This window comes from Podarcis pityusensis (genome assembly GCF_964106645.2).
Source record: "Podarcis pityusensis genome assembly, chromosome: 16".
NCBI lineage: Eukaryota > Metazoa > Chordata > Lepidosauria > Squamata > Lacertidae > Podarcis > Podarcis pityusensis.
Window position 1 is genome coordinate 5,146,552 of NC_138041.1, and position 14,936 is coordinate 5,161,487.

The window sequence follows — 14,936 nt, forward strand, 5'->3', positions numbered from 1 at the left end:
CAATTTTATTAAAGGTTTTCCAACATCTTATACAATAAGAAGCAAACCAATCTAGAAAGAAATAATAGAGAACAGGTTAGCAAAAGGTGTTAAATTCAGAAGTCTCCTTTTCTACTTCTCCACATTCCTTCTGCAGACTCCATGTTTCTTCTTAGCTGCTATGACCTATTCAGCTTGGAACAGAAAACAGAAAGGTCAAAAGCCAGATTCCAGAGGGATGCTTCGTTAGGAACGAAGGACGAGAAATCACCGGGAGAGGTTTAGAGTGGTTCTTGAGATCCCATGTTGGGGGACCTGGACTGCTTTGGACATACAGCGATATTGTGATGGCCTGGGAATCCAATTCAGAGGCTGAACTGGAGGAACCCCAGCCTGCACAGGAGTCCCCGCCTCCAGGGCCGGCTGAGCTGGGGCACGGGCCTTGATTCTGAAGCGCCTGCACCTGTGCCGGATCCTCAGGAGCAGGCACCAGGTGATTCCACTCTGGCTCCGGAGGTGATTGAGGACACAGTGCCTACAGGTGCGCCTCTCCCAGCCCTGTCAGGGGAAGGTGAGTCTCCCCCTGGGTCCAGTAACCCTCCAGCCTCTCCTGAGCTGCAGAGGCTCAGGGCAGAGAGGCGGAGGGAACTGGTTTCTCCCAGGAGGAGTGCTCGCCTTAAGGCCAGGAGAGGTGGGTATCCTGGGGGCCAGGACCGCCCCTGGCTTCAGAGAAGATAAAGGCCAGTCAGCCCGGTCCCAGGTTGCGGAAGCAACGTCGTTGAATACCTGCTTCTGCCCAGACCCAGACCTGTCCTTCCAGAGTTCCTGTCCCCGCCCGGCTTCCTGCTTTGGACCCCGCCTCGCTCTTTGTGAACTGTTTCCAGACTCGTGACCCAGGACCGGACTTTGACCACGCCAACAGTAACCTTCCCCCCGGGACCAGCACAGATACCTTTATTGTCAAACTTAATCCGTTCTGGGAGTCCATTCGACTCCCGAAACCGTTCGAAAACCAAGACGCGGTTTCCAATTGGCTGCAGGAGCTTTCTGCACTCAACCGGAAGCTGCGTCGGACGTTGCAAAAAACATTCGCAAACCGGAACACTCACTTCCGGGTTTGTGGCGTTCGGGAGCCGATTTGTTCGACAACTACTGCATTTTTCGCTCTATAAGATGCACCTGATCACAAGACACACCTAGTTTTTAGAGGGGGAATGCAAGAAAAAAATATTCTTTAAATGGAGCGATGAGCAGAGCCTGTATGCGTCCCAGGCTCTGCTCAGCCTCCCTTTCACGAGCCGCGTGGAGCGTGTGTGCGGCGCTTGCACACACTTGTTCTAGCTTCTGGCTTAGCCACGCTCCGTCCCTTCCCCCATCTCCCGCAAAAGCCCCCAAGAGCCGCACACACGCTCCGTGCGGCTCTTCCGGGCTTTTGCGGGAGGTGGGGGAAGGGACAGAGCGCGGCTAAGCCAGAAGCTAGAACAGTGAGAGGGAGCGCAGTGCTCCCTCTTGCTGTTCTGGTTTCTGGGATAGCTGTGCAGCCTGCATTCGCTCCATAAGACGCACACACATTTCCACTTACTTTTTAGGAGGGGAAAAGTGTGTCTTATAGAGCGAAAAATACGGTAAGCCGTTCAGGAACCAAGGTACCGCGTACTTCAGATCCAAGTTGTTTCTTTGTTTGCAACCCCCCGCTTCTGCAAAAAAAACCCCCAAACTCCGTTTTAGCCCGACTGACATCAAATCTCTGACCGGGACAGAGAGTTGGAAGTTCCTGCAACAGTAGGAAGGGGGGGGGGTCAGATCTGGGACCCTCTTTGCTAATGCTGTACATTTGGGACCAGAGTATTGCAACCTTAGTTGATTTCCCCCCTCCTTTCCCACGTCAGCCAGTGAAGAGAAAAGAACCCATTGAATTCTATGGGGTTCACCTGCCCTTCTCCCCACCAGCAGTTTCCTATAGGGTCTCCCTCTTTGATCCTTGTTTGCTGGTGGTTCTGGGTTCCCAAGGAGGCATAAAAGGCTTTGATTGGCTGGGTTCAATGCAGTCCCGCTTTTTCTTTTTCTTTTTTAAATTAAATTTTTTTTTTTACCAACAACCAAAACACAAACGGTGAAACCCCACCAGGCGGCTGATACATTGGGTATACATAATCAATAATAACATATTCAAATCAACCATATGTACAATTCTATATACATTAACACTCCTCCCTCCACAAGGTTTATTTAACTTTTAACATTTTAATTGCCCCAACTAATTCAATATCTTCTCAAACCAATCCTCCTCCTTCTCACTGACCTTATAACCTTTCATTTTGTGGATCTTCACAGTTAGATATTCTAAAATTATAATATTTTTCGGGGGTTTTCCTCCATTGGCTCACCCCTAGCTCTTCTGCATTTTTCCAATTACTCGCTATCCCGCTTGCAAACACATAATTTACCTCTGCCCAAACGCTTTCTGAAGCAGAGGACCAACGGCGGGATCCACAGGAGGATGGCCAAGCAGGGGACTCTATAATACAATGTAAGGAAGCAGGTTCCTGCTAAAAGAAGAACACAGAGAAACAGCAGTGTTAAGCCGACTAACCCATGGACCCAGGTTCTCACTGAGACTGGTAGGGCGGAAGGCAGGGAGGCCACCAGCAGGTGGCGCCAGAGCCAGTGACAATCAGAGCCAACTAATCCCAGCTTTGCCTCCACCTTCCTCTTCCCTACTGAGTTCCATAATGGCAACCCTGAGTCCACTTATAGTCCCTGCCACAGTTTGCAGCGAGGGAACACCTAAAAGGGCTCTCTTTGTGGCCCTGACTCTGGAACAGTCTCCCCCATAGACCTCTGCCTGTCTTGCACCTTGCTGCTCTTTAGATGTCAGCATGAACGACATTTTTAACACATCCAAACTTGCACAGTTTGAGATTATGAGACGTTTAGCCATCGGTAGCAATGTGAATCTTTTTTTAAATATTAGTCTGAATAGGCTTTTTATTTTATTTTCGGTATTTTGTTTTCAGTATATTGTTGTGATAACCCCCCCCCCCAGCTATTCTGAAGGAAGGGTGATTTGTAAGTAACATAAATAAAATAAAGATATGCGTTGGTGCCTCTTGGTAGCTTGAGATGGAGGGTAGCGCTGGGGTCTTACGGGGATTGTGGATTACAGTGGTACCTCAGTTTAAGAACTTAATTCGTTCTGGAGGTCTGTTCTCAACCTGAAATTGTTCTTAACCTGAGGTACCACTTTAACTTATGGGGCCTCCCACTGCCGCTGCGCCGCCACCGCACAATTTCTGTTCTCATCCTGAAGCAAAGTTCTTAACCCGAGGGTTAGCGGAGTCTGTAACCTGAAGCGTCTGTAACCTGAAGCGTCTGTAATCTGAGGTACCACTGTACTTAATTTCCTTTAAAATGGGTGTGTGTGTGTAAGCCATCTGTCTTCTATTTGGGGACCCCTTCACAGACCGCTGAGGCGCCTAGACTTGTGCCTCAGATTCTTGCCCTGACGGCACCGCTAGAAACTCTACGCTATCTTCAAATTCTAACCATAAAAGGGTGTGTTTGTGTTGCACAACATGCCCTGGAAAATGGTCTGGAAGAGTGATATTACATCGTAGCACACCTGCATTCACAGATGATGATGTGCTTCCTGGTACTGCAACGCTTGCACTTTCCTACTCTTGCAATAATATTTATTTCTGTTTGAATAGTATTTTTGTGCTCTGTATGACAGATAGATTGAATTACCCATTATATCATACTGTTGCATGCCACCCCAATCTCTGAGAGGTGAGAGGGCACTTAACCAGAGTTCGGTTTCCTTGGAATGAAGGTCAGCAGAGACTGTGGTGTCTTCAGGACATCTGGTTATATTTGCACATATATGCAAACTGAGCATGAAACGGAGGGCCTGGCAACATTAACACCCCAAAATATATTGCTGCTCCGTTATTCACCACTTTGGATCCAGCGCAGAGCAGGCAGGTCTCTGTATCTCCAGCTTCCAGCCTGATTTCTGCTCAGCTTTACAAACCACTCTCTCTTGCAATGGTTCACCTACCTAGCAGCCAGGTGAGGGGATGGGAAGGCGCAGCCACTCATTGTATGGCACCGAGCCACAGCCACTGCCCAGACAAAGGGACTGGTTTGAAAAACTTGCTCTCATCACTTCTGTGCCCCAAAGTGCAGGAACCCAGGAACTGGAAGGGACTCGGGGCATCATACTGTTGGCTTTTTGCAGTTTAGTAGCGCTGAGAGCTTGCTGGGGAGACCATGCATTAAAAAGGGACTCAAAAATAACTTAAATGAGGTTTTAATTACAAAAACAAAAACTCCTTATACACTAAATACATCAACAAACAAACATGACCCAACCACAAACCCATCCCCCAGGGTAATGGGAGAGCTAGGTGCTGCTCCTTATATACTACACCCAATTGCCAACACAGCTTAATCAATACAACTCAGCAGCACCTGCTATGTTTCACAGCTGTAAAGCTGGGTCTCCTTATTTTGCTCTGGCCCTTGCTCTGGCCCCTGCTCTGGCCCCTTAAAGACATACACATCAGGTGGAACAATGATGAACCTTTACATTTAAAGTAACCATTCAACACATACTGCTTCGGTCCTGTGTACCTGAAGGAGCGTCTCCACCCCCATCGTTCAGCCCGGACACTGAGGTCCAGCTCCGAGAGCCTTCTGGCGGTTCCCTCACTGTGAGAAGTGAGGTTGCAGGGAACCAGGCAGAGGGCCTTCTTGGTAGTGGCTCCCGCCCTGTGGAACGCCCTCCCATCAGATGTCAAGGGGATAAACAACTATCTTACTTTTAAAAGACATCTGAAGGCACCCCTGTTTTGGAAAGTTTTTAATATTTAATGCTGTATTGTGTTTTTAATGTTCAGTTGGGAGCTGCCCAGAGTGGCTGGGGAAACACAGCCAGATGGACGGGGCATAAATAACAAACAACAACAACAACTATCATCATCATCATCATCATCATCATACAGTCTGACACCACAAACTCACAACATCACTCTACCTGCTGACACTGTGTTCGAAGGGACCACTGCACTGATGTTTCTTTTCTCCTGGTCTGAACAGGAATAAGCCATCCCTTGGCTCCATCTCTCTGGAGGAATCAGCTTCAGGCTCCAAACGGTGAAGGCTCCTTCCCCATCAATCATGTCACCATCCTTCCGGTCCTGAGAGGTTTCCCCACCAATATCCCAGGAGAAAGTATCCTCATCAGGGTTTGCGTCAATCAGGAGGCAGAGGAAGGGAAGGTGGTGGGAGAGCTCTGTGTCTTCTGCAGTGGAAGGAGCAAGGAGGGAAAGTCTTGGCCCAGAAGGACCTAGGAGAGAAGGAGAATCGCATGAGAATAGCTCATCAGATCGTTATCTTAATCCCTCTTATAGGTTTCATGGGGGTGACATGGCTCCTCAACGAACTAGACCCAATAAACAGCCATCCCAACGACCGCTGAAGTAGTTAGAGTGTTGGACTGGGGCCTGGAAGAGACCTGGGTTCAAATGCTCAGGAAGCTCGCTTGGGGCTGGCCTCAGCCTAAGCCTCCCTCATAGGTTGTTGTGGGGATCAGTGAGGATCAGCTGAACCAAGTGCAATACCTGGAGCTCCTTGAAGAAAGAAGTGGGGGTGTAAATGCAATAATAAATAAATAAAGCAAATGCTACAGACCCTAATTTAAATCTAAGCCATAGTTGCTTAAGCCTAGCCCTCCCAATATCTACTAGTAGTATAGTCGTACCTTGGTTTTCAAACAGCTTTGTTCTAGAACGTTTTGGCTCCCGAATGCCACAAAGCCGTAAGTGACTGTTCTGGTTTTCAAACGTTCTTCGGAACCCGAATGTCCAATGGGCGTTCCGCGGCTTCCAATTAGCTGCCGGAGCTTCCTGCAGCCAATCAGAAGCTGCACTTTGGTTTCTGAACGTTTTGGAAGACGAACGGACTTCCGGAACGGAGTCTGTTCGACTTCCAAGGTACGACTGTATTAGTATTAACAAAAGCAAAAAGCAAAAAAGGCAAGAGAGCTTGTTTAAAGAAGTGGAAGCTTCGTCCAGACATAGATTGGAGCAGGGTGGAGAGAGACCCACAAAGCAAAATTAACAGAATACAGTGGTACCTTGGGTTACATACGCTTCAGGTTACAGACTCTGCTAACCCAGAAATAGTACCTCAGGTTAAGAACCTTGCTTCAGGATGAGAACAGAAATCACCCTCTAGCGGCGCAGCGGCAGTGGGAGGCCCCATTAGCTAAAGTGGTGCTTCAGGTTAAGAACAGTTTCAGGTTAAGAACGGACCTCCAGAACGAATTAAGTTCTTAACCCGAGGTACCACTGTATAAGGTTTGGGGAGCAGAATGCTTAACAGATTAGGACAAACAAATAAAAATCTCTTTAAATATATCTGCGGCAAGAAGCCAGGCAGGCAGGCAGGTGCGGCAGATAACAAAGCTGTGAAAGGATTAACTAAAAGGTGTTAGGGAGAAACTCAATTATTTTGTGGGTCTTCACTTGAGAAGATATTGGGCAGTTATTTGTGTGCTGTTGTTTGAAACTTGCTAGGGGCCTATGGCAGGTTTGCAAGTGGACTGGGTGTATATTAAATAAACAACAAGAGCATCTGAAATCTGCTGAGCCACTCACCTAAGACGATCAGCCTCACCCCACTCAGGAAGGTGAATTTCTGAGCCATAGCTCCAGCACAGTAATACACCCCAGAATCTCTTCCCTGGACGTTGTGTCGGGTCAGATTCACTTGGCTTGGGGTTTTTGCTCCTGGTTTTTGAGTGGTAGAAATCTCTGCAATCTTACGCAGTCCCCCTTCATGTTCCTCTTTGTACCAGCTCACTACCGACACAAAAGTTCCTTCTGGAATGTTGCAGCTGATGTTGACAGTGGCGCCAGGAGGTGCTGAGATCCTTGCCAGCGTCTGCGGGAATTCGGTGACCCCCCGTGACCCAGCAGCTGCAGCAGGGAAGCAAAGGGATGTGTGGTTGGTCCCATTTGGTTGGTCTCACTAAACAGAAAACCAAGATGACCACCCCATGAGCATTCATTTTAATGGGAACCAACCTAATTTGCGCTTCCTGAAAACATAAACAGATGGAAACACAGCATTCCTACAAAATTCACGTTACTCTGAATATTTCAGGGTAGTTCTCCAACCCAAAAGTGTGCAGCTATTAGTGAAAACAATGTGAAAACAAAGCTACGTTATGTTATGGGAAATTGCTTGAAAAATTGTTCACAAATACGCATGTGTTATACAACCGGCATTGGTATTATTAATTCACATCACAAATTTTGGACCGTGGGTCTTTGGCGACTGTCAATTTCATGCATTTTAACGGCAGGCATGCCTCTTCTTTAACCATGACTTGAGGCATCCAAGCAAAGCTTTACTTAATGCCGTAGGTAAGGTGGAATGTTTGTGGCACACTTTTCTTTTTTTGCTTTAAAAATGGGAATGTAAGAACACAAATATTCTGATTTTAATAAGCTATAAAAAACTAAGCTATAATGATTTGGACTGCAGGTATTCAAGGGTTTTGCAAACTGTCCTTCTTGAAAAACTTTTCATAAAGTGAAAATATCTAAACAGCAGAGTTCCAATGATCTATCTATCTATCATCTACCTATCTGTTGGGCATTACTTTAATTCTTACATAAATACTGAGGCACATGGTCACTCGGTACTGTATATGTAAATGTCTGGCTCATGTAAGCCTTTGCAGTACATTTATTCTTAACAATGAAAGAATGCACAGGTGGAGAATACTTTTATTTTTATATATCTTTATTATTTGCAAAGGGAATCTTTGCATTGTACTTTTGTCCTCCCAGGTTTTGTGGTTTACATTTTTTATTCTTTGTTTTCTCTTTTTGTTATCTTTGCACTTTTTTGTTAATCAATAACATATCATGATAGACAGATCGATAGATAGATAGATAGATGATAGAAAGATATAACATGTTCAAAAAATATACATTTACTGAAGCTGTATTAGATATAACAAACTATGAATATTTAAATGATTTTTCTGAAAACTATAGGAGACATTTTTGTTTTTACAAGTTTTCCTGCCTGGGTGAAAGCATCTCCCTGCCTTAGGGGTTATTCTGTCTTGTTTTTAAACCTAACTTTATTGTGTGTACTGTTTTAAAAACTAATTCTACTTGTTTTCATGTAAATCACATAAAACGCCTGCTGTTTCTTGAGGTTTTCCTGAACATAAGCAATGGATGTGAGAAGAAACTTTTAAAGAGATCCTATGTAAAAAGCAAAAATTGTACATACTATGCAGAAGGAGCAGAATCATCGCTGCAAAATGCAAGAGCATCTCAGAGGCTCCTTCACCTTCGGAACTGTGAAGCAGATCTGGTCATTATCGGGGTGGGTTCCTGGTTCCTGGTGCTTCTGGTGCCTTTTTCATTTCCTGCTGACAGAGGCTCTACAGAAGCTTCTTTTCAAAAACACACACAAGCAGAGGTGGCTTATAAAGGCATGAGCAACTCCCACCAGCTGCTTTCCTTTAATAATAATAATATTTTTTTATTTATACCCCACCCTTCCCAGTTCAAAAACCAGGCTCAGGGCGGCTAACAGCAAATTTAAAACACTTAATTATAAAAGAAGCATAAAATACAATATAAAAACATGAATAACAATAAAATTTAAAAATCAAAAATCAATTAGATAATCCCCAGGGCTAGCTGGCTGAATTGGTCCTACTTGGGCCAGCGAGGAGGCCAGGGGAGAATTAGCTGTGGGGTCTCAGAGCGGGTGATCTTCATAAAAGGGGAGGGGGAGGGAAGAGAAGGGAAATGAAAGATCAGGCTGAATTCAAATTAAAGGCCAGGCGAAATAGCTCTGTCTTACAGGCCCTGTGGAAGGAGGTTAAATCCTGCAGGGCCCTGGTCTCATGGGACAGAGCATTCCACTAGGTCGGGGCCGTCACTGAAAAAGCCCTGGCCCTGATGGAGGATAGTCTGACTTCCTTAGGGCCCGGGACCTCTAAGCTATGGTTATTCATGGACCTTAAGGTCCTCTGCGGGGCAGACCAGGAGAGGCGGTCCCGAAAATACGAGGGCTCTAAGCCGCAAAGGGCTTTAAAGGTCAAGACCAGCACCTTGAACCTGACCCTATACTCCACCAGGAACTTTGCAAGTTCTGGGACTCAGAGACACAGCGAATGCCATACAGGATGTGCATTTGCCCAGGAATCAATAGGTGGGAAACCAGATCCCTTCTCAACTCATTGTGAAAATATGGCGAACAGTCACTAACAAACTGGCGTCCCCAAACAGCAGACAGGCAATCTTCCCTCCAGTCTAGGCACCCAAATTCTGAAACCATCAGGGTGACTTGACTGCTGAACAAACTTGAAGCAGAACACACACACGCACACACAAATATCTGGAAATCTGCATAGAAGCAAGAGATTTGGAAAACCTAAAACTGTGCTGGAATAAGGCCAGTGATCTGTTGACCAGCAAAGGATTCAAAGGTGAATTAGTGAGACAGCCCCCACCATTGACTTTTCTCTGTGCTGCCCATCAAGATATTTCAACGCCCACATGGAAGTGGTTTCTTTGCAAGAAGCCAGCGCCACATTAGATTTTCCCCCACTAAAGCTGCTGCACATTCGATGTGGGCTTTGGGCTTCCGGCTGCTGCAATGCCGCTGACCGCGTACCTCTTTTTATTCTCTGCAGGTAAAATTTCTTCTGATGCTTTTATCTGACTCTTAACTCTTGGGATGCTTCCAGACAAACCCTGTTTGTTGAGCATTCATCCCAATTTGTTTGCACAAAAGGGAGGTTAGACTACGTTGGCTACTTCTTGAGTTTCAGTTCTGATTTGTCTGCAACATCACTCCAAGCAATAGTTTCCCTACACTTCTCATCACTTTCCTTACTGTAATATGTTTTATGGGTCTTTGGGGGGGCGGGGGCGGTGTTGTTGTGCATTAATGCAAAATCTGCTCTAATTGTAACCTAGATTTTACCAGGATGGGACTGAATCCCACCCACAAATCAAGGAGATTCTGGAAGCAGTCTGAGCACCTGAGAAACTTGGTGGGTTGAATTTTTATGCACTCTGAAACTTTCTACAGATTACCGTATTTTTCGCTCTATAGGGCGCACCGGCCCATAGGGGGCACCTAGTTTTTTGGGGGGGGAATAAAGGGGGAAAAATTATCCCCCCCCCCAGGCCCGAGCTTCCCCCGACCACAGCCCCCAGAACAGGTTGCTATCCGCAAGTCTTGGGAGCCCGGCGGGAACTACCGCCGCGCTCCGAAGGCTTGCGGATAGCTTCCTGAAGCCTGGAGAGTGAGAGGGGTCGGTGTGCACTGACCCCTCTCGCTCTCCAGGCTTCAACGAAAGCCTGCATTCGCTCCATAGGACGCACACACATTTCCCCTTCATTTTCGGAGGGGAAAAAGTGCGTCCTATAGAGCGAAAAATACGGTAGTTAAAATATTTTCCACCTTCTCCTTTAGCATGTATCTTGTTTCCAGGGCTTCAGTTGCAGGACAGTGTAGGGATCCTCAAACAACGTGATGTCTCCTTCAACGTCTTCTTGCAAGAAAAGCCAGAGTGAGAAATGGCAACCGTAAACGGTCCTTGTGGTCTTTCTCCTCCACAGTGTTTCCAGCACACTTACAGATCCTGCATCCAACCCAGCGGTTCCTGTTCGTGGATATTGGGGAGACGGCACAGATCTCATGCACTTCTGTAGAAGATATAGAAGATTGGGCATTATCATTCAGCTGGTACAAAAGAAGAGAACACGGAATGCCGATTTTAATCAAGAGCTGCGATGTTAGAAAACCCGGAGGCAGATTTGCTTGCAAAGTTAATCCTAACCGTCGAAACGCCGTACTGGAGATCCTTCATGTGCAGAGCTCTGATTCTGGCCAATATTTCTGTGCCCAAGCAAGTTTTAGGGGCTTGCATTTCAGCAATGCAACATCTTCACTGATTGTTGGAGGTAAGAAATCAGGGCTGACGGAGCTTTGCAGTGGCACTACTCATGTCAATGGCAGATTTCAGTTTGTTAATTTTAAAGCCACTGGGGCAAAAACCAAGCCCTTAGTTCGTTCCCCGGATAGGCAGAGCCCAATTTCCGACCAAGAGATGGAGTCAGGAAGAACGAGAAAAGTGCAATTGCATTTTATTATGCCGCAAACCCGGAAGTGAGTGTTCTGGTTTTCAAACGTTCTTTGGAACCCGAACGTCCAACGGGGCTTCTGCGTCTTCTGATTAGCTGCAGGAGCTTCCTGCAGCCAATTGGAAGCCGTGCCTTGGTTTCTGAACATTTTGGAAGTCAAACAGACTTCCGGAACGGCTTCCATTCGACTTCCAAGGTACGACTGTATACTACCCCCAAGATCAGAGGCAGCCTGTAGGTAAATCAGCTCCTCTTCCCAGACTTCTCCCTCTGACCACTCATCTCTGTCCCACCACCAGTCCCTGAGCTCTGAGCTTCCCCCCCCCTTGGGGGGTTCCCCAGCCTCAAACCAGTCCATGACATCCAGAAACATTACTGACCATGGAGGCAGATCATCGCCATTGATTCTGAACTAGACCTTTCCGTTGATCTTCTGAAACGCACCTCTTCCTCCAAGATTGTTCTTACCGTGCCCCTTGCTTTGTTTTCCTCACCAGACAGTTATACTCCGAGCACCCGGGTGATGCTTTTGCAGCCCTCTAACCAAGACCCAGCTTCCTGGTTCAAGAACCAACTTGTTTGTGTGGTCCATGGCGTGTCCAACTTCGTCCAGGTGTCCTGGGACGTCCCGGGAGGTCTCCAGCAAGAGGACCAGACCATTTTGGTGAAAAACAGCAGTGGGTTGTTAACATTCCTCAGTGTCTTTCGCCTCCCCATGGAATTACAAAACACTGGGGGTAACATCACCTGTGAAGTCATGTTCTCATCCAGAACCATTGTGAAGAAGAGTTCCATGTTCAACGCATGTGAGTAATTCTGCAAGCCACTGACTTTGCTAACATAAGACATAAGAACAGAGGATCTTGCCTTGTTCTGAATCAGACCCTTGGTCCATCTAGTTCAGCTAAGGAGTGGGAGAAAGAGACATCTGAAGGGGAAAACGTGATTTCATAGACTTGGCCCTGATCTGGTGGAACGGTCTGTCCCAAGAGACCAGGGCCCTGCGGGACTTGCCATCTTTCTGCAGGGCCTGCAAGACAGAGCTGTTCCACCAGGCCTTTGGCCAAGGCACAGTCTGACCCCCTCTCTCCTTCTGTAATCCTCATGGAACTCCAGCCCAATGGTTGCCATTACGGTAATTTGACTCTGAATTGATTTTAGAATGAATTGATTTTAGAATGCTGTGTTACTTTTATTGTTGTTAGCCGCTCTGAGCCTGGCTTCGGCTGGGGAGGGCGGGATATAAATAAAAAATTATTATTATTATTATTGTAGAGTCGGAAGGGACCCTGTGGATCATCTATCCCAACCCTCTGCAATGCAGGAATATTCTGCTGTCTCATACGGGGATCAAACCCACAACCTTGGCTTTATCAGCACCACACTCTAGCCAGCTGAGCTACGAGCTTAGTGGCAGAATGGGGTGAGACGGGGAAGCTGTAGGAAGTTAATATGGGGGGAATGGTGGGGGACTGGCAAGCAGGGTGGACAAGGGTGCAGCCCCTATTAGTACAATATAAATAAATATAGAGAACGGCATCGTGCCACAGCTGCGTCAAACACCACCGGTGCCAGGGCTGCAGAAAAATGTTTTAGTATCAGTCACTGTCTCCGAGGCTGGTGGTATAAACAAGGAACTAGAGAAACTGTTAAGACTTCTCTGTCCAGGGAAGGAAGTCCTAAGAGAACTGATCTGATGTTTCTTATCTTTGTAAAATTTCCCCTGTAGATGCAGAGATTCCTCAGTGCCTCTTCAGATATACGTGGGTCCTGGATACACTGACGTTGCTGCTGCTTCCCCTAAACTTCCTTTGGATTCGATTCTACCCTTCCGACTCCTAAACGGCATCAGGAATCACATCCGAGGAATAACTTAAAGGAGGACAACATGTCGCTTCATGCAGAAGGAAATCCACAGGATTATTAGGAGGGTTTATATAATATCCGAGGGGGTGGGCAGAAGTTAGACCACCGTATAACTGAATATATTTACACGTTGTCTGTATCTTGATTGCCCAGGCTTCAAAGTGCAATGCTGGAAGTTGAAGCAAACAAATAAACGTCATGTTCACATGTTGCAGGACGGGTATGGAATCGTTCCCCCTTTCAGGAATTTTAGCCGTGTGTGTCCAGGGTTGCAGCAAGAGAGGATTAGCATTACAAGGATTCCTCAGGTGGTGTTACTGTATAGGAATTTTAAGGTCATATCTATCTATCTATCTATCTATATCATATATATATATATATATATATATATATATATATATATAACGTTCATAAATGTACAAGGCAAACACATACGTAAATATATAAACCACGTGTCTGAAATAGTACAGGAGAGCAATCCTGAAGCCATTTTGACTCTTCTCTGCAGTTGATGAAGGAAATGGGAAAACCTCCCCATTGTCTCTTTGCTCACAAATCCTGTCTTAAAGGGTGCATTGGTGTATGAATAGGGTGAGCCTGTGACCTGGATTCAGGAACTGAGTATTTCCTCTTTGCATTTAAGTTCCTCAGGGAAACTGCATTTTCACAATAAAATAAAGAATTTTATTATTCATTGTTTTTACTTTATTATATTATTTATCCCACCTTTTCCTCCAATAAGCCCAAGGTGGTGTGCCTGTCAGGGATGATTTTGCTGTGATTCCTACATTGGAGGGGTCCTTTTCGAACCCTATGGCTCTAGGATTCTATCAACGTCCCAATTTGCGCTTCACTGTGCAATTCACCCGCAGCGCCTTTAAACCTTGCCCCGCTCATTTATCGCTCAGATTTCGGCATTCAAAAGTCTGGGGGAAACGGAGACCCGAGTTCGAATCCTTCCTCCGGAAGTTTAGGCCAAGGCAGCCTCCTTCTTTGGGCCTGCCTCCTCAACCCAGGGGCCCTGCTGGGTTGTGGGCTCTCGGCAAACGCCCAATCCTGGTCACCCTTGGTGCTGGAACTACTCCCAGATTTGGCCATACGAATCGTCAGGGCAGAGCAGTTCCCAGGCAGAGAGGACCAGAAGGAGGCAAAAGCAAACTGACAACAGTTTTCTACCTCTCAGCAGCCTGTGACCAAGATGAGCAAACAAGAGATGCTATCACTTGCACAGCGGGTACCAGAAGAAGCCACAATAATTGCCTTAACGCATGTCAGAGGGTGAAGGGGCTCGAGGCTGTTTGACCACATTTGTTACGGTCAGGGTCCAAACACCGTTTGTGGTCTTTGGGTCTGAGCCAGCCTTGCTGCTCTTGGGGCTTTTCTGCTCACAGGAAAGGGTGTGGAGCAGCTGTCTGTGCTGCTAAAATCTTCCCTGGCTTAGGCTCACAAGAAGTGGCCTTAAACTAGGGTTACCAGATTTTTTTCAATGAATCCAGCGACACTTTTTTATTTTTTGAAGCTGAGTAGCAACAGGGAGTCAGTAGTGGGGATGGTGAGGCAAAAGACCCTGGGCCCAAGCACACATGCATATTGTATAAAGGTGCAAAGCCCTTCTTTTGTTTTTTTGTTTTTTAAATAATATTTATTAGGATTTAAAAGATTACAAAAAGAAAAAATAGAAAACAGCATATTAAACAGAAAAACAGAACATCACATCACAATACAGAAAAGAAGAAAAAAGAAAAAAGAAAAAAAAGAAATATATATATACAATAAATCTTCCCATAATTTATCTTTCATTTGCTTGTTTCCTTGACCTCCTCACACCTCCCTTTTTTTGTATTCTATTTCAGTTAGCTATTTCAGCAAGTTCTTTCCATCTTTTCCAGTATTTGTCCT

The 14,936-nt window shown here is 46.1% G+C and overlaps 2 protein-coding genes across 9 annotated transcripts in view; one reads left to right on the forward strand and one right to left on the reverse strand.

The window, feature by feature from the left end:
• LOC308465045 (uncharacterized protein) lies at window positions 1-8,404 on the reverse strand. Of its 2 annotated transcripts, none has more exons than XM_080984858.1 (5): window positions 8,296-8,404; window positions 6,642-6,962; window positions 5,018-5,329; window positions 2,427-2,525; window positions 1-173 (listed from the first exon to the last, which is right to left on the reverse strand). In XM_080984858.1, exons 1-5 carry the CDS (start codon window positions 8,336-8,338, stop codon window positions 166-168), a joined length of 783 nt encoding a protein of 260 aa, XP_080840984.1. In that variant the 5' UTR covers window positions 8,339-8,404; the 3' UTR covers window positions 1-165. The 2 variants fall into 2 exon arrangements, with proteins under 2 accessions (XP_080840984.1, XP_080840983.1); XM_080984857.1 differs by having other exon boundaries at window positions 2,427-2,528.
• The window catches only part of LOC308465024 (uncharacterized protein), a 26,548-nt gene continuing 19,896 nt past the window's right edge, over window positions 8,285-14,936 (forward strand). Inside the window, exons 1-5 of one of the 7 annotated variants that reach the window (XR_013980223.1) lie at window positions 8,285-8,391; window positions 9,999-10,075; window positions 10,647-10,991; window positions 11,669-11,977; window positions 12,901-13,348. Coding sequence is in view for 2 of the 7 variants with exons in the window: in XM_080984822.1 (XP_080840948.1) it covers window positions 9,676-9,712; window positions 10,647-10,991; window positions 11,669-11,977; window positions 12,901-13,013 (804 nt within the window). In the remaining 5 variants the exon portion in view is untranslated. Of the gene's footprint in view, window positions 8,392-8,633; window positions 10,076-10,646; window positions 10,992-11,112; window positions 11,509-11,668; window positions 11,978-12,900; window positions 13,349-14,936 lie in introns of those variants that run through there. The other 6 variants (XR_013980225.1, XR_013980224.1, XR_013980226.1 and 3 more) reach the window with 6 other exon arrangements.